Source organism: Myotis myotis, unplaced genomic scaffold (assembly GCF_014108235.1).
Source record: "Myotis myotis isolate mMyoMyo1 unplaced genomic scaffold, mMyoMyo1.p scaffold_m19_p_5, whole genome shotgun sequence".
In the NCBI taxonomy this organism is placed as follows: domain Eukaryota; kingdom Metazoa; phylum Chordata; class Mammalia; order Chiroptera; family Vespertilionidae; genus Myotis; species Myotis myotis.
The window spans coordinates 110,057,077-110,075,414 of record NW_023416357.1 but is presented as its reverse complement, the minus strand read 5'-3'; the positions used below and the strand labels follow the sequence as shown (position 1 = coordinate 110,075,414).

Here is an 18,338-nt window from a genome sequence, read left to right as displayed (position 1 = left end):
AACCTACAACCAAGATTACTTTATCCAGCAAAGCTATCATTCAGAACTGAAGGTCAGATAAAGAGCTTCACAGATAAGAAAAAGCTAAAGTAGCTCATCACCACCAAACCAGTATTATATGAAATGCTGAAAGGTATCCTTTAGGAAGAGGAAGAAGAAAAAGCTAAAGATAAAAATTATGAACAACAAATACATATCTATCAACAAGTGAATCTTAAAATCAAGTGAATAAATAATTTGATGAATAGAATAAACTGGTGAATATAATAGAATCAGGGGCATAGAAAGGGAGCAGATTGACAATTCTCAGGGAGGAAGGGGTGTGGGAATGCGGGAAGTAACTGGACAAAAATCGTACACCTATGGATGAGGACAGTGGGTGGGGAGTGAGGGAGGAGGGTGGGGTGGGAACCGGGTGGAGGGGAGCTATGGGGGAAATAGAGGAACAACTGTAATAATCTGAACAATAAAGATTTAATTTAAAAATTAAAAAAAGTAGCAGTATTCATTGACAAAAAAAAAGAAAAAAAAAAAGAAAGGGGGCAGCAGTAGAATGTGGGGAACCAGCTAGAATTGTGAGAAATATTAATCCTGCTCTTTTAGCCATGATGCTTTGTCTGATTAGAGAAGGCACTGCCACCCTGGCTGGAGCTGCCCTGGAGGTGCAGCCTTCCTCCCCCTTTGGAGCTGCCTGTCATCATGGGAAGATGAACATGTTGCTGCAGAAACCAGAGTCCCAGCCCTTTGAAGTCCCGGCCCTTTTGCTACCCACAGGCCCTTGCAAACCTCCAGCCTGCTCACCTGTTCACTGCCTACAGGCACTCCCTTTGGCTGTTTCCCCTGGAACCCCAGTCCCTGCATGTCACTCAGCCCTGGGAAGACCCTAGTCCTTCTGCAGATCTGTCAACTGCCCTTCTGCCTGCTTTCCTTTGTGCTTTTGCTATATAAGCAGCTGGCTTATGGGGGGTGCAGAGCAGATTTCTGTGGCTGACCTGCTGCTCTCCCAGCTGCTGGTAGGACTGGAACAAACGCTCACATCTCTGCTTCATTGGCTCGAGTAGTAACAGGCAGCAGGACCCATTGTTTGTCCGGTTACAACATCAACTTTTTCTACATGAAAAAGTGCTTAAAATTCCCCATGAGGCCCTGCCTTAGGGCCATAGCTCTGAAGGAGGAGCCCGCAGGTTGGCTGCGCATCTTCCCGGCTTTTGTCAGGCTTTCCTACTGGTCCACACACCCTTGGAACATAGGATCCAAACAATGATAGTAACACAAAAAAGACACTGAATTACCTTTCTCTGGAAAGATGTTGTTTTTGGTGAGCTTGACACTTTTGGGCCTGGGGCTGCTGTCATCCATGCCCATGATCAGGTTGCGGAAAAACAGATCGAACTTCTTCCTGCTGTCTGTGTTGATGGTGCCGGCCACGGTCCACACCAGGGCGAAGAGGAACAGGCCTTGCAGCCAGAGGAAGATCTGCTGGCTCGTCAGGCCTTCAGAGCCTTCGCTTTCGTCTTCCTTTATGTCCCTGATTTCATCTGAAAGCAAGGAGAGGGGCTCAGGGAAAGCTGCAGAATGGTGTGACCTGGGCCTGGGTCGGTGAGGGGCCTGGAGAGAGGATGGACATTGGCTGAGTGGCCATCACGTGCCAGATCCTTTGTCCACATACATTTCCCCCTATTTTTTTGTTGTGGTAAGATACTCATAACATACAAGTGACCACTAACCATTTTTAAGCGTGCACTTCAGGGAAGTGCATTCACAGTGCCAAGAGCCATCACCACCATCTGTCTCCAGAGCTCTCTCATCTTACAAAACTGGAACTATGTCCCCATCACACACTCACTCCCATTGTCCCTCTCCCTCCTTCTGACAACCACTATTCAACTGTTGTCTCTATAAATCTGACAACCCCAGGGATAGGGGGGCAAGGTCACCCGGTGAGGTTAAACTCAGTGGGTGAAGTTTGAGGAGAAATAGTTTCAAATGATCTCTAAGATACTTGCTAACAACAGAGAAACCAGTCACTTTACAATAGAGACACATGGCTGGTCAAAGTTAGCTGGCCAAAGCCTTCACCAGCACACAGGCGCCCCTACACCACGTGCCTCTCGGGGCACTGAGGACCCAGCACCCTCCTACGGCTTCAACCCAAAGGCGCGAGCCCGCGTCTGATTGTGAGCAAACGCGAGGCCACAAGCTGCGAGGCATTCTGCCACGTAACTGACAGTGTTATCAGGTGACACGGCTATGGGAGACCAGGAAAAATAGAGGACTGTCACAGGCCGCAGGAGCCCAAGGAGATGTAATAATTAAATACAATGTGGCATCTTGAATTGGAGTCTGGAACAGGAAAGGGGCATTTGTGAGAAAACTGGCCAAATTCAAATAAAGTCTATAGTATAGTTAACAGAGTATCCAGGTTAATTTCCTTATTCTGATCATTGTGCCTGGGTTATATAAGATGTTAACATTAAAAAAAGCTAGGTGAAGGTATATGTGACTCTCTATACTCTTCAGCAATTTTCTCTAAGTACTGTATAAAGTCATGTCAAAATAAAATGCTAAAAATGTATTTACTGTTCATTATCTCAAAGCCCGTGGATCACAGTGATCATGTTCTTGCATTTCCACATCAACAGAGCAAAGGGTTAGAGCTCTGAAATCATATTTGTGTGTTCAAACCAGCCCCCTATTTCAATAGTTGTATCTGGGCCCTTCTGAGTGGGCTCATGGCTACAGACTGGGGAAGGCAAGTGATTAGGTCCCTCGGTGTCGGGACAAAGCGGCCCTCTCTCATGATGGTGCCTTCTCTCCTGGAGGAGATACTGCACAAGAACAAGAGACAGAGCTGGGAAAGTATACAAAACCCACAAATATTCATGCAAACACAGATGCTGCGTGCAATCTGTGTGCTTTGGAAACATTGTGTAATTTTAATTTTAGAAAACCAAATTAATATTTAGCCAAAGAAAGTACACTCAACAGTTCACCGCGTTACACTTTTGCTCTGCATCTATCACACCTTTCGAAGAATGGGCTGCAAAGTGCTAATGCAGCAGAAGTTGTAAGAAGGTCCATCTTGAGTTTGAGTTACATGCTATTTTGAGAAAGAAATGGCACCCAATAAAAGTTTTCCAAATGGACACACCCTTTGTCATTTCTAGTAGAATTCAAGAAAGTTTGATTTATGTAAAACAGTTACAGGGAACTTCTCCTGCACAGCTAAACCAATGGGCCTATGATTTATGTGCTTCCCATGTCCTGGAAAAGTCTTCTAGTTTGTAGACTAATGTAAGCAGTTCTTTATAGTCTATCTGGGTGTTTTGCAAATTCAGATTTTTATAATTGTATGTTTTCTTAATTTCCTGTCTAATTTTTCAGAATTTTTATTCAGAGATACGTTTGCATGTACCAGCTGCATTCATTTCCCTCCAGAATACGCTCGCATGCTAGGTAAAGAGACAGAGATTATCACTCCCATTGTGCAGATGAGGAACCTGAGACTGAGAAGAGATGGATAATTTGCACAAGAACATCCAGAAAATCAATCCAAGAACAAAGCTAAAGCCAAAATACGTGGACTCTTTCCACCAAACTCTACTATCTCCACTCCAAAGGCTTGTTCTAGATCAAAATGCTGATCTGAAACTCAGGGTTGGGCAGAATAAAAGGGTGCGAGCGGAAGAAATAGCCAAGGCACAGCCCACCCCATGTGGGAACGCTTACCAAGCAGAGAGGAGTACAGTCTCATCATGGAGAAGGCAAGGTGGGTGGGAGATGTTTGGACCACAAATTTACACTGGAGGCGAATGAATTCCAGGCAGGGCTGGACAAGCCACATGAACATGTCATTGACCTGAAAGCAGAAAGTGAAATTCAAGATGTAATAAAAAAAATGAGTTTAGGAGCAAGAGCTTGGAACACCTCGGGGAGCGAGATGCTGGTAAAACCGCTGATTACTGTGAGTGCTTCTTGCCCCTCCCAGCTTCCCACTTAAGGGGCGCAGGCCACAGGCCCCGCTCGGGTCCACTGTGGGTGGGCAGAGAGGCTGCCGCTGCAGTAGGTCAGCTGCAGGACACATGCAATAGCTTCAGGGCCCAAACAGGACATCTGACTTTGTTTCTACAAAATGTTCTAATTTGCAAATGCCTGTAAGGCAGATCCTGTACACAGGCCTCAGCAAGTGCAGCGCTAAGTTCATTGTCATTAACTCCCTGTATGTGCATACAGACCCACTTGTGGGTTAATAATCCCAGTCTCTTGTCTCTGCTCTCCCTCCCCCCATTTACTCTTTAAAAAAAAAACAACAACTACTTGCCCTAGCCGGTTTGGCTCAGTGGATAGAGCGTCAGCCTGTGGACTGAAGGGTCCCAGGTTCCATTCCAGTCAAGGGCACATATCCAGGTTGTGGGCTCAATCCCCAGTGTGGGGCGTGCAGAAGGCAGGCAATCAATGATTCTCTCTCATAATTGATGTTTCTCTCTCTCTCTCCCTCTCCCTCTCCCTTCCTCTCTGAAATCAATAAAAATATATTTTAAAAAATTACTTGACTCACTTCCTCCTCCTAGTTTAGGGTTTTGTTTTTTTTTTTTTTCATTTTTCTTATAATTTACTTGTGACTGTTACTGTAAATTATCTTGAGTCCTTTTTTGGAAGTAGACAAGTCACCGCTAAATAAATGCATTCCTAGGTTGCACATATATGTGGGTACGTGTGAATGTATAGATGCATTATCAAACATATGAATGTATGTACACGGGTGGGTGGCATATGCACTCCATCAACAAGCACTAACGGAGTGACTGCAGTGTCGGAGGTGCTGAGGATAGAAGGTGGGCAAGAGAGCCGAGTCCCTGCCCCCCGGAGCTTCCTGAGGGGCAGGAGGGACCAACGGTTAGTAGTTACACAAGGAAGAGCATGAGTAAGAGACTCACAAACCAGGGAACCACTGCCAGGACACAAGAAAGGCACCGCAGGAAGGAGGAGGGCTATGGGGAGGTGTGCTTGCAGCTAAGAGGAGTGAGCACATTAGTCAGGAACTGCCCCCTGCCCGTCCCAGGCGAGCTGCTGCTCCAAGCCCGCTCCTCGTGGCTTCCAGGCGATGGGTTTCGGGGGGGGAAACCACTCAGGACCGTGGGCCCAGCTGACGGGCTGGGGGAGGCTTCTTCAAGAAGGAGGCCTCGCGCCCATCCCGGGTAGCAAGGGTGACTCCTCACCAGATGAAATGGGGCCAGGTTTGCAGGTAGAGGAACACCAAGTACAAAAGGCCTGAGGTGGGGAGACCAGACTGAGGCTGGAGCTAGTGACTGAGGCTGGAAGGGGGCGGGTGTGAGGCTGGAGGCAGGTAGGGCTGGATCCGAGCCCCAGCCTCTGACAAGGGGGGAGCCTTTGTGCTGGGTCCCTGGGGCTTCCTGTGCCCGCTGGGAAGGTCTGCGTGCACATGGACATGTGTCTGCATAAACGCATGTGCTCAGGCATCTTGCACAGGCATGTACATGTGACAGGCAGAAGCTGTCCTACAAGGCTCCCGGAGCGATCGCAGTGGGAGTAACACCCTTCTTGGTGTCACCCGTGGGAACCTGTTTTGGGATCCGATCGATGCAGGGAAAGCCGGGGGCACCCCCAGCCCCGCTCCGTGCTGCTTCCCTAGGCTGAGTGGCAGGTGCCCCTCCCCCGCAGGCCACCCCCTTTCAGGAAGAGATGGGGATGGAGCCACATCCACTGCCTCCAGCGCCTTGAGGGGTGTGAGTAGGTTACAGGGTGGGGGTGTCGGGGAGAGGAACGCAGGGCGGCCCCCTCCATCCACGCAGAGCCCTTCTAGAGCCTTCTGCTGGGGAGTGGGGGTGGGTGACCTTCCTGCCACCACACAGGACTGGGCTCGGGCACCGGGTTTCTCCCGGGGGGGAGGGGGGGGAGGAGGGGGGATGGAAGGAGAACCAACCTCATTGCCCCGCCCCACCACATGGAGAAGGAAGAGGGGGAAATGGCAGCCAGGAAACCAGGCGCGGGCAGGTGAGACTCCCTGCCCTCCGCGCCTCCTGGGGTGGTGAAGGTGAAGGCCTCCAGGGGAGGAGGGCAGCCAGGCGGGAGAGGAAAGCGGCTCACCAGCTCCTTGTGCTCCTCAGTGAGTGTGGAGGGCAGGGTGTCCATGTAGGAGTCCTTCAGGGGCTTCCAGCCCAGCTGGTGGGGCTCCATGTAGATCATGCCGCACCTGGAAGCGCGTGGGCGAGGCAGTGCTCAGTCCGGCCCAGCTGGGGCAGGTCACAGGCCACGAGGAAGGGCCCAGACATTTGGGCAGGAAAGGCGGAGGCCAGTGGTGGTGGTGGTGGGGGGGTGGGGGGGGGCTTGGGAGCCAGAGGGACCTGGTTGGAATCCCAGCCCCAGATCCTGCTAATTGAGTGACCATGGGCAAGGTTTCCTTACTGTCTCTGATTCTACATCCTTGTCTATAAATTGAGGAATATAGAAGATATATAGTTCATAGCGCTGTTGTAATGGATACGATGCCAGTGAAGAGTTTAGCACTAAAAAAAAAAAAGTTGAGCACTGTGCCCAGCACCTAGGAAATTCCGGATCAATGGCAACTGCTACCGGTACCTAGTGTATGTTCCCATGTACTGACATGCAACAGTTTTTGTTTGTTAATTGTCGTAAATGTTTCCTCCCACGTCCTGCGTGGTTCAGGGTTCAATATCTGGAAGAGGAGCCGCACACAAATGAAATAGAAAAGACAAGAGATAATTTGGAAATATTGGGGGACCAGGCGGGTAAGTCCAACTCAAGAGGAAGGACTTCCACCCGTGCTCAGTCCGCACCGACCTTTTATAGTCTGAGGTAAACAAGGCAGTGGTTACCATAGTTACAGTTCTTGTGCGTTTCACCTGTTTTGATCATGTTTACACTCCCTGCACTTCCCTCAGCCCATCAGCTTCCCAGGTAAGATCTGGGGAGTGTTATAAGGTCAAGCCTAATTATGCTAAGAGGACTGAGCCCTCTAAGCTGGGACTTGTTTGTGACTTTGCCAGCAGGTCAGTCTGAGGCTCAACCCTATATCAGTTTCCCACAGTTAATCCTCACCCAAGCATACTTAAAAAATTTTTTTTTATTGATTTCAAAGAGGAAGATAGAGGGAAAGAGAGAGAGAAACCTCAATGATGACAGAGAATCACTGATCTGTTGCCTCCTGCATGCCCCCTACTGGGAATCGAGCCCACAACCCAGGCATGTGCCCTGACCAGGAATTGAACCCTGACCTCCCGGTTCATCGGTAGATGCTCAGCCACTGAGGCATGCTGACTGAGCCCCAAGGATGCTTTTTCCATTGATTTTTAGACAGAGTGCAAGTGAGGAGTAGAGAAAGAAAGAAACACATCGATGTCAGACACACACAAATTGGTTACCTCAGGCACGTGCCCTGTATGGGGCCAGGGATTGAGCCTGCAATCAAGGCAAATGCTCTTCACCAGAATCGAACCCAGGACCCTCCAGACCACAGGCCGATGCTCTGACCACTGAACATTACGGCCAGGGCCTGACATGCCACGGTTTATGCAGCACATGTTCTGTCTGTCACAGCCAGGTGGTCTCTGGTTAGGTACCAATGCCGGGTCTCATTCATTGACCCCTTATGGCATGCCAGCACCATGTTAGGCCCTAATGGCCTTCATCTCTAAATATTCCTCCTTTCGGTCTATGTCTTAGACACGAGGGGATCATGGCTCAGAGAGGCTGAGTGACTTGGGAGTGGTCACACAGCTAGCAAGTGGCATGACCAGGCTGGGAGCCCAGGTTGGTCTAACTTGCCGTGTGCTCTTTTTACTCCCTCACTTCGTCTTTGGGAATGTAGGCCAATTTTATTTCATTTTTTAAGGACTTCAGGTGCACAGGGTTGGATTAATTATTATCCCTAGCACATGCTACATTAGCATTGCCATTTTTCTATTTTTTTTTAAAATCCTCACCCAATGATGTGTTTTTCATTGATTTTTAGAGAGAGAGAGGAAGGGGGAGAGAGAGAGAGAGAGAGAGAGAGAGAGAGAGAGAGAGAGAGAGAGAGAGACATTGATGTGAGAGAGAAACATCGATCCTTTTGGTGTACAGGAAACGCTCCAACCAACTGAGCCCCTGGCCTGGGCAGGCGTGGCCTTTCTTAGTTAATGTTTCAATAATGTAGTAAGTGCCCATGAACTCATCACCCAGACAGAAGCTGGAATCTTGACAAGAACCTTCTAACCATATGGGCTCCCTTGTCCTGGCCCCTGGCTTTCTCCCGAGGTAACAGCATAGGAAACCGTGCGTTCGCCTGGTCCTTGATTTTCCATCTTACATAGCTTACGGCAGCTCTGTGTGTTCCTGACGTGTATGTGTACTTATTTTAGTTTTTAACCATGTAAACAGGGGCACTATGATGTATGTAATATTGTGGGTTTACTTTTATACAGAATATTGCTAAGATTTTATCCTTAATACACTAGTATTTGACTTAGATCTATCCACAGAGTTGCATGTTAGTACCACTCATTTATTTTGAGTGCTGTATAATTGGTGACCTTGTTACACATTAAGTCACTCCTGTCAGTGGGCATTTGGGTTGTTTCCAAGTGCTGTTACTGTGAACTGTGCCACTATGGACATGCTCATACATGGGCAGAGGTCTGCATTGTACGTGGGCCAGTGTTTCTTTGGGGTATACACTTGGGAGCAGACGTGTGGGTAGGAGGCATATGAAGCTTCAATCTTAGGAGATAATGTCCAATTCTTTTCCAAAGTGCTTACTTGATTTGAGCCTATAACCAGCAATGCATATTAAGGAGCGATTTTATGACAAATCTAAGTGACAACAAATAATGCGACCTCCCGGGGCTTAAACGCACTCCCGGAGCCCGCCCATTGCATGGGCGGGGCGAGGTGACCCACCTGCTCACGGTGGCTGGAGAGGCCTGCTCCAGGTCGGCCGGCTCGAAGATCAGACTCATCTTGGAGCTCATCTGTATGATCTCTCCACTCATTAAACACAGCTGAAAGGAAAGCAGAGGGCGGAACTCCACCTGCCCGTCAGAGGCCTCGGTGGGCGCGGATGGTGGGCATGTGTCTGGAGTTCCTATCGCGTGCCGGGTGCATGGAGTAAAGCAGACAAAACCCCTGTCCTCGAGGGCTTTGCGTTTTGTTGAGAGGGGACAGGTGATACGAGAAATATAGAGTATATGATAGTGTATAAGAGAGCAAATAAAAGAGAAGGATCAAGCAGAAGAGGGGGCTGCCGAACCTCAGTCGGGGTTGGGAGGGTGTAGTTTAAATGGAGAGGCCAGCGCGGCCCTGAACTGCAGCCACAGAGGAAGGCACAAGCAGCACTCAGACCGCATCACGTTCCGTGGCTCCTCCCGTGTTCACTGTAGAACTTACCAGCACCCTCCTCGGCTGTACTTACCCGTCGTCCACCAAAGACTTCTTTGGAACCCCATGGGCGAGTCACGCGCTAGAGTGACCGGAATATCTCCACAAACCCTTTTCGGAGGAGGAGGAGACCACGAAGCCCCGCGCGGAGCAAGTTGTGCAGCTCCACAGGACAGCGCCAAGGGCATAGCAGGGGGGCGGGGGGTGGGGGCGGGGGGGGGGAGCAGCTGCCTTCCGCGCACCAACAGGGCTCCAGTGAGATGCCTCCCCGGGGGTGGGGGGAAGAGGAAGCCCATCTCTCCTGCTGCTCATCCTGAGTTGTGGCTAAACAGCTCCTCATATTCCCTGCCCCCATCTAACACTCCCGGGAACAGGCAGATGCACCCAGGAAGGCCCAGCTGGATGGGCTGACCACCGGCGGGGTCACCTCTGGATCAAGGAAAGTAAGATGCACCCCCACTCGGGAGGCGTGATTTACACCCGAAGCCCAGGCGTGCGAGGCGCTTCGCTGGCTCTCACTCTATACTTCCGATCTGAAGACCAGTGGACACTCCGCACAATGTCAAACCGCTAGCACAGTCCGTATCATGGAATAAGATGTGTTTCTATTTTTATTTGTTATATGATCAAAATTATGCACATGCTATGCCTAGGTCTTCCATGGTGAGCATAACTCCCTCTCCATCTTGTGAAATGTAAATACAGTAGTATTGATAGTGATACATATTCACTATAGGAAATCTTCCTTATGATGTCATACATTTTATTTTTATTTTAAAAGTTATTTAGCGCTTGCTATATGCAGGCACTATGATAAGCAGTTTGCAAATATTAACTTACCTAGTCTTCCTAACAACACTGAGGGAGGCACCATCAGCCCCACTTTGTAGATGATAAAACTGAGGCACAGGGAGTCTGAATAGCTTGTCTGAGGTTACACGACCGGCCGGTGCCTGGGCAGGGTCTGAGCCGGGCTGTGTGGTGAGTCCAGGCTCTTTCACCGCCACACTGCATGCGCACACGCACCTCCAGCGGCTGCTGCAGCAGCGTCTCCGGCCCACTGGTGCTCCTGCAACGCCCCTGCCCACCCCATCAAGGAGTGGAGCTGTTTCCCCGCCCTCTTGCACCTGGGCAGGCCTGCGACCTCTCTGGCCCATGGAATTCACAAAAAGTGACACTGTGCCCACCCAAGCATAGCCCTTAATTTCCTGGAAACTTCCCCTACTGCCTCTTAGAAACACCCTGTAAGAAGTGCCACAACCTGGGACCAAGTGAGAGGCCTGAGCCCTGTGGAGAGGCCTGGAGGATGAAGTGCTATTTGGAGAGGGAGGGAGGGAGAGGGCGGGGGAGGGAGAGAGAAAGGGAGGGAGAGAGAGAGGGAGGGAGAGGGAGAGGGAGAGGGGGAGGGAGAGAGAAAGGGGGGGAGAGGGAGAGGGAGGGAGAGGGAGGGAGAGGGAGAGGGAGAGAGAAAGGGAGGGAGAGAGAGAGGGAGGGAGAGGGGTTGGAGGAAGAGAGAGAGGGAGGGGGTGAGAGGGAAGAGGGAGAGGGAGGGGGGGGGGGAGGGAGAGGGCGGGGGTGGGGGAAGCGCGCGAGGGAGCGGGAGGGAGAGGGGGAGGGAGAGGGGGAGGGGAGAGAGGGAGGGGAGGGTGTCGGGGACGAAGAGAGAGAGGGAGAGGGAGGAGAGGGGAGGGAGAGGGAGAGTGAGGGGGCGGGAGAAGAGAGCGGAGAGGGAGGGAGCGAGGAAGAGGAAGAGGGAGAGGGGGAGGGAAGGAGAGGGAGAAAGGGGTTGGGAGGAAGAGAGAGGAAGAGGGAGGGGGAGGGAGAGGAGAAGGGAAGGGGTGGGGGAGAGGGGAAAAGCAATGTCAGACGCAAAAGCTACCTTTTTGTTGTCATCCAGAACAGTGTTCATGTTTTCAATCCAAACGGCATCCACGGGCCCATCGAATATGATCCACTTGCGATCATCAGACAGGGAAGACGCCTGCTCCCGGAAAGCGTTGGCGAGGACGCCGTCGGTCCACTCGTGGCTCACTTGGTCGAAGCACCCATACAGCTGCCCCATGGTGATGGCCTTGGGGTTGATGACCTTGTACTCCACAGCAAACTCCCCCATCTGGTTGGCTGGGCAAGAAGGTCCAACCCGAGTTACAAAGGTTCTGGTGAGACCAGAACATCGGACCAGAGAGAACACCATCTCAAAGGCCGAGCAGCCACGATGAATGTGCCATCCAGAGAAGCCTTCTAACGTTTGCGTGCAGCTTTTTAAAGATTGTTAGGTCATTACAGCCATGTGTTTCTCTAAGGCTCACTTCCAGAAGGCAAGGGTGCCCATGAGACGTAAAGAACCGGCTGGGCCTACAGGACCCCTGCAGTGAGGGGGGTGCACACCCAGGGCCTCCGCGTGTGGCTCTCACAGCTGCCCAAGAACCTGAACTCGACTGGAGATGAAGAAACCGCTGACGGGTAAGAGATTCTGGAAAACGGTGGTAACTTTTCTTTCTTTACCTGAAGGACTGGCTCAGCCCTGAAACCCCTTCACTAGCTGTTCAGAAGTGCCCCTGAGAAACGCACCCACAGAGGCCAGGACCCCAGAATGCCAGGCGGTGATGGCACCGCAGTTGTGCTTAATGACAGAAAATAACCTCTGCCACCTGGTCCTTCAGTAAGGAAAAGTGGGCATGCTTAAGCCACGAGTTAAAAAAAGAACCATTTCTGCAGAATCCCAAAGCAAAGAATTGGGGTAGCCTCCTTTCCTGAACTACATTCAAATCTCAATATTATGAAAGTTTGAAATGCCCAAGTGAGTTATGAAGGCCAAGTTAGTCACAAAAACTCAAAAATCCAACAGCAACTCAGTTACCTTTTGTTATTAGGAAAAAAAATCGTATGCAATAAAAGGCTAATATGCAAATCTTCCCCTCGACCAGGAGTTTGACTGGGAGTTCAACCAGGAATTCGACCAGGGGGTGGGGCTGGCCAGCCAACCACCTGAGGCCCTTCCCCTCAACCAGCCCTGCCCTTGATCAGGCAAGCAGGCAGAGTGGTTAGGGGAGTCAGGCAGGCAGAGGTGGTTGGGGGCAATCAGGCAGGCAGGCAAGTGGTTAGGGGCATCTGGCAGGCAGGCAGAGTGGTTAGAGGCGTTCAGGCATGCAGGCAGGTGGTTAGGAGCCAGCAGTCCTGGATTGCGAGAGGGATGTCAGACTGCCGATTTAGGCAGGGATCAGGCCTAAAATGGCAGTCGGACATCCCCCGAGGGTTCTGGATTGCGAGAGGGTGCAAGCCGGGCTGAGGAACCCCCCCACCCCCATGCATGAATTTTGTGCACTGGGCCTCTAGTGTTAAAATAAAATCCTAGAAGGGATCATGTAAGCACAGCCACAAAGCCCTGCTTTCAGAACCACAGACTTGCGTTTCATTAAAAAATTCCCCCAAAATGGTTTCTCTGGCAATAAATGTCGCTTCCATTTGTTGAGGAGGAACTGTGCTAGGTTAGTTACCTGCATGATCTCATGTAATTCTCACAACAATCCTGTTTACAGCTGGAAAACCAGGGGCTAAAAGAGGCTCAGTCATTTGCCCAAGGTCTGGGTCTGATTAAAAAGTCCAAGGGCTGCCGAAACTGGTTTGGCTCCGTGGATAGAGCGTTGGCCTGCGGACTGAAAGGTCCCAGGTTCGATTCCGGTCGGGGGCATGTACCTGGGTTGCGGGCACATCCCCAGTGAGAGATGTGCAGGGGGCAGCTGATTGATGTTTCTCTCTCACTGATGTTTCTAACTCTCTATCTCTCTCCCTTCCTCTCTGTAAAAAATCAATAAAATATATTTTTTAAAAAAAGCCCAAGGGCTCATCCTCTACGTTTAAAGGGAGGGAGAGAGGAAGGGGGTTGGAGGATGAAAGGGGGGAGGGAGGGAGGGAGGAAAGAAAGAAAATGATTTGCTTTTAGAAGAATTTCGTTTTTAAACTCTCTCACTGGGAAACCTTTGGAGAAGCCAGCTGTTCAGCAGCTGAGAAAATGCTTCCAGCCTTAATGATGGACACAAAACCCCACGGAACCTCCCTCCTCCTTGTTTTCTGCTTGCAGGCGTCTGTGTGCCAGCTTCTGTTTTCGGCTCTGACATCACAATCCAGAGGTGGCAAAAAACACCCCAAAACAAACCCCGCCGGGCACCCCCTGTCCTGCCAAGTGGGGGGTGAGCTGTACCTTTTTGTAAGTCACCCAGAGCTGCAGCCAGCACTTTATAAGCACAGGTCTTGCCCCCCATGGGGCCTCCAACAATCATGTAGCCGTGTCTCACCAGCATCATCTCATAGATCTGAGAAGAGACAGCATATAAGACATCCATCAACGCAAACCTCCCAGCACTGCAGTCAGGCAGACATTGGTGAGGACTGAACGGTCCAAGGGATCCCCACCGTCACACCTCCCTCTGCTGAGCCAGTCTTTGGGATGATACGTCATTTAACTACCTTCTGGGTGAATTAATGTGTGTGTGTCTCAGATTATTGAAGAGATTGGAACCACCATTTGCTCTGACCCTGTCGGTGCTCAGCATCGAGTGACTTACCAAACCTATTTCTTCGAATCTGTTCAGATGGCACAGACCACCTCCCCACGGTGGGAATGACACCCTCAGAAGAGGTCGCTGACCCGCAGGCAGAGCAGGTCTGCACACGCAGGCCTCTGCCTCAGAGCTCCGAATCGCCTCACGGCACCGTTTCCACTTGCTCATTTGCTTGTTAGTTTTCTGAGTGATCCATTTTACTTATTTTTTACTTTAAAAATTCTTGTTCAATTGCAGTTTACATTCAATATCACTTTGTATTAGTGTCAGGGGCCCAGCATAGTGGCCAGATAGTCAGATAGTCATATGCTTTACAAGGTGTCCCCCGATGTCTCCAGGCTCCCGCCCTCAAGCCCCCCCGCCCAGCCCTGTACACTGTTCTTACAGTGCCATTGACTACACCCCCTGTGCTGCACTTCACATCCCGTGACTGTTAGTACCTGCAATCTGCACGTCTCAACCCCTCCCCCTATTACCCCCCGCGCCCCCCCCCCCCCCCCCCCCCCAGCCATCACTCTGTTCTCTGTAGGAAAAGGAAGCAGTGGCCATGTCAGCAAATTGCATGTCTGTTGGAAACGCTCTTTCTTGAAGCCGCAGTGCTGTTCTGACTTGACTGGAACTCTCAGGAGAAGAGACGTGCCTCCTCAGCCAGGCCCCATAGAATATAAATGACCCGCCATCGGCTCAGGGGCGGTCCTGTGACGCTGGCCCAGCCACAACCAGCGAACCCTGAGCTTTGGCCGAAGCCACTGGAGAGTGAGGCTCTTTCCCTCCTGGGCTTGCACCCGGGACAGTCTCAGTCGGAGGTGCTGGGGCCACCCGAGAAGGAAGTTTCAATGCAGAGAGAGCAGCCCAGAACCGAAGAGACAGACTCCTGGGCGTCGTATAGAAACCTGGATATTCCCCTACTATTCAGTCCAGTCAGTGAATAAATCCCTTTTTTTGATTCAGGCAGTTCGAGGCGGGTTTCTCTCACTGGGAATTGAGAAATCTGGAGTAATTCAAAATCCCGTGCTTCAAAGGGAAGACCCCAAACTAAAAAAAGCAACCCCAAGGAAGATGGTCATAGGAAAAATCGTGGATTTTAAACTTCAACTTGGAAATGAAGCAAAGGCAGAGGGTAAAGATGCCTCCATTGCTCCCTCCACCTCTCTTCAGGCACCTGGCATTGCATCCTGATTCTCATGTTCTCATTCCTGACTTCAGCAACAGTACACGGGTCTATGCCCACAAGAGTCTGAGGAACCCACCTGGATAATTTTCCCAATAAACCAAGGCACTGGCTGGAGTTTCATCTTTCTGATGTTCTCATTCAGCACTTCCATAAACACTTGGTAATCTGACTCCGGAAGTACAACTCCAGGGAACAAATCCGATATAATTCCCTGGGAGTCAGAATTGAGAGAGGTGGACAGGATGGATTATCAGCTGTGTGGCTCTACACGGTCCTAAAATGAGATCTACACAAACTTTGTAAAATTCCAAACCTTGTTTCCCCTGCACCAAAACTCAGCCACAATTACATATTCTGACATCATCTGTTCCACATGATTTCCCTCCCAAAATACGTTAAAAGTCAGCAAATATTTAATGAGCCTGTGCTATGTTCCATTCGTTGTACTGGGAATGAATAAGACAGTCAGAATTTCTGTCTTAATGGCACAGCCTGGTAAAGAAGAGGCGTTAAATAATTATAAAAGGAAACTAAATTTGATAAAAACTCTCACCCACACCTCAGAATGAATATTATTCTATCAGTGAAACCATCTACACTAATAAAAGACAAAGATGTTAATTGACCGAACCTTTGCTATGCCCTAAGCCACACCCACCAGCCAATCAGAGTGACTATATGCAAGTTAACCCAACCAAGATGGCAGCTGGCAGACACGGAGCTGGAGCAAGCAGGAGGCTTTGTTGCCTGGGCAATGGAGGAAGCCAAGCTTCCCGCCTGCTCTGAGCTGGTTGTGACCTCCGCTCATGGCAACAAAGTTTCAATTATAGAAGGCAAATAAATCCCAGATACCTGCTTCCAGCCAGCCTCCACTGGGAGCTTGGGTGGCTGGGGGCTGTGGCCAGCCTGCAAACAGCCATTAGCCCCTCACCCAGACTGGGCAGGCACTCCTATATAATAAAAGGGTAATATGCAAATTGACCCTAACAGCAGAACAACTGGGAATGACTGGTCACTATGACACACACTGACCACCAGGGGGAAGATGCTCAATGTAGGAGCTTCCCCCTGTGGTCAGTGCACTCTCACAGGGGGAGCTCTGCTCAGCCACAAGCCAGGCTGCCAGCTGCCAGTATAGCGGTGGTGGTGGGAGCCTCTCCCGCCTCCTCAGCAGTGCTAAGGATGTCTGACTGCAGCTTAGGCCTGCTCCCCGCTGGCAAGTGGACATCCCCCGAGGGCTCCAGGGCTGCCAGAGGGATGTCTGACTGCCAGCTTAGGCCCAATCCCCCAGGGAGCGGGCCTAAGCCAGCAGGTGGTCATCCCCTGAGGGGTCCCAGACTGCGAGAGGGCACAGGCCGGGCTGAAGGACCCCCCCGAGTGCACAAAGTTTTGTGCACTGGGCCTCTAGTCTTTATTAAAATTGGTAACTAGACAGAAATGTTGCCGTCCCCATTGTTACTAACACTTGGGGGGCTACCTGGCAAGAGGGTGCTGGCTATCAGGGAGGGGTGCCTAAGGGGTGCTGCAGAGACACCTCCCCTCAGAAGTGGGGTTCCAGAGCCAGCCCCACACCTGGAATAGAGGGACATCCTGGGCCAAGAACTTGGCCAGGTTGACGTCCAGCAGGGCCCGGAGCAGCAGGATGCTCTCGTTCTCCTCCGGGTACTTGAGCTTGAGGTTGCCGGCGGCGGTGAGCACAGACTTGACGGCGCGCATGCCGTAGTCGTAGTGGTGCTGCGAGGAGAGCTGCTCCGAGCACAGGCGGTAGGTGGCCACGATCTTCTGGGCGAGGCTGGGGCATAAAGACACATGTCTGCATGTCCCCGAGCGGACCACGCCCGCACAGCACACATCCCCACATCCCTGGCCCTGGCCCTTCAGAGCGGGCCTGCCAGGACGGATGAGGAAGGCCCGTCGTTGGAAGGCCTCCTGACAGTGCTGCCATCATGAGCTAAGGAAGCCTGGTAGCCCCCAAAGTTAGGGTGAGGCAGCGAGTACACACAGATGCATAGCGTGCTGTCTGAGAAACTGTATGTGTACATGCTTGTATACGTTTACTAGGATGTGACTGTATGCACACATGCACACACACACACGCACACACATCTGGAAAAAATACATCAAACTGTGAGCAATGATAACTGCTGGCCCCTGGGGGGAGGGCTCAGGGGTCACTGAAGCGAAACTCACTTTTTTCACTTCTGTAACGCTACGACTTCTTGGATGTCCATCCTTTCCTTTTTAAATTTAAAAACCAATCCAAACGTCACTATCCTCACACACAGCACATGCATACTCACAGGCACCACCATGTCTTACTCTCCCTGGCCCGAGCCAGCCACACAGCCTGCCCCACGTCCCGGCCAGAGGCACGTGACTGAGGGAAGGGTGCCGCTCCCCACGGGTCCAGGAAAGCCTGCTCAGAGCCCGCGCTCCTGTGTGGTGCTGGCGTGTGAGAAACTGGGCTCCTGCCCTTGGGAGGAACTGCCCTGATCACAGACACCTTGTTTCCAGAGAGTGAAGAGTAAACACTCCTTGCTAAGCCCCACTGGCGAGGGGTCAGGGTTCCCCAACTAATGGGCTATGCGCACCCCCTTGCAGGGAGCCCCTCATGAGACTGATTACTCTGACAACAAAGGCCCTGCTGCTTACAGCACCAGCACAGGGTGGGCAGAAGGCAGGTGGCCCAATGAACGTTTGCCAATGGAGGGATAAATAAATTGAATGGGCAAATCAATGTAATCCAGCTCGCTTACGGAAAAACTAAATTGAGCCTCATGAGATGAGGCAGCCGCTTGGCCTAGGAGGGGGGCAGGTGCTGTTCACAGGTCTGCAGCCCTGGGGTGGGGATGAGAGCAGCCAGGCACGGGCACGCTGAGGCCTTTGCAGACCTCTGCATCAGCAAAACATCGACTGGTTGTGGGCAGGACAATGTAAACGGACAAATGTAAAATCTGAAACAGGCCAATGAAAGCCATTCACAGTGATGTTAGTGACCCTGGGTGCATGTGATAAAGACACGCAGCTCTGTGTGTGTGTGTCTCTGTGTGTGTCTCTGTGTGTATGTATGTATCTGTATGTGTGTGTCTGTGTGTGCATGCGTGTGTGTGTGTGTGTGTGTGTGTGTGTCTTGGAAAACTGGGCAGCACTGAAATGAGAGATACTTGGTTGAAATAAAAGTTGTATTGATAACAATGTTAATTCTA

General features: G+C 51.1%; 1 protein-coding gene across 1 annotated transcript in view; it reads right to left on the bottom strand.

Annotated features, from left to right (window-relative positions):
• DNAH3 (dynein axonemal heavy chain 3) overlaps positions 1–18,338 on the bottom strand; it is a 193,832-nt gene that overhangs the window by 70,960 nt on the left and 104,534 nt on the right. Inside the window, exons 33-40 of the mRNA XM_036309630.1 lie at positions 16,705–16,924; positions 15,209–15,343; positions 13,598–13,709; positions 11,276–11,517; positions 8,920–9,020; positions 6,109–6,214; positions 3,730–3,859; positions 1,293–1,538 (exon numbers count right to left, since the gene is read on the bottom strand). Of these exons, the coding sequence (XP_036165523.1) occupies positions 1,293–1,538; positions 3,730–3,859; positions 6,109–6,214; positions 8,920–9,020; positions 11,276–11,517; positions 13,598–13,709; positions 15,209–15,343; positions 16,705–16,924 (1,292 nt within the window). The remainder of the gene's footprint in view (positions 1–1,292; positions 1,539–3,729; positions 3,860–6,108; positions 6,215–8,919; positions 9,021–11,275; positions 11,518–13,597; positions 13,710–15,208; positions 15,344–16,704; positions 16,925–18,338) is intronic.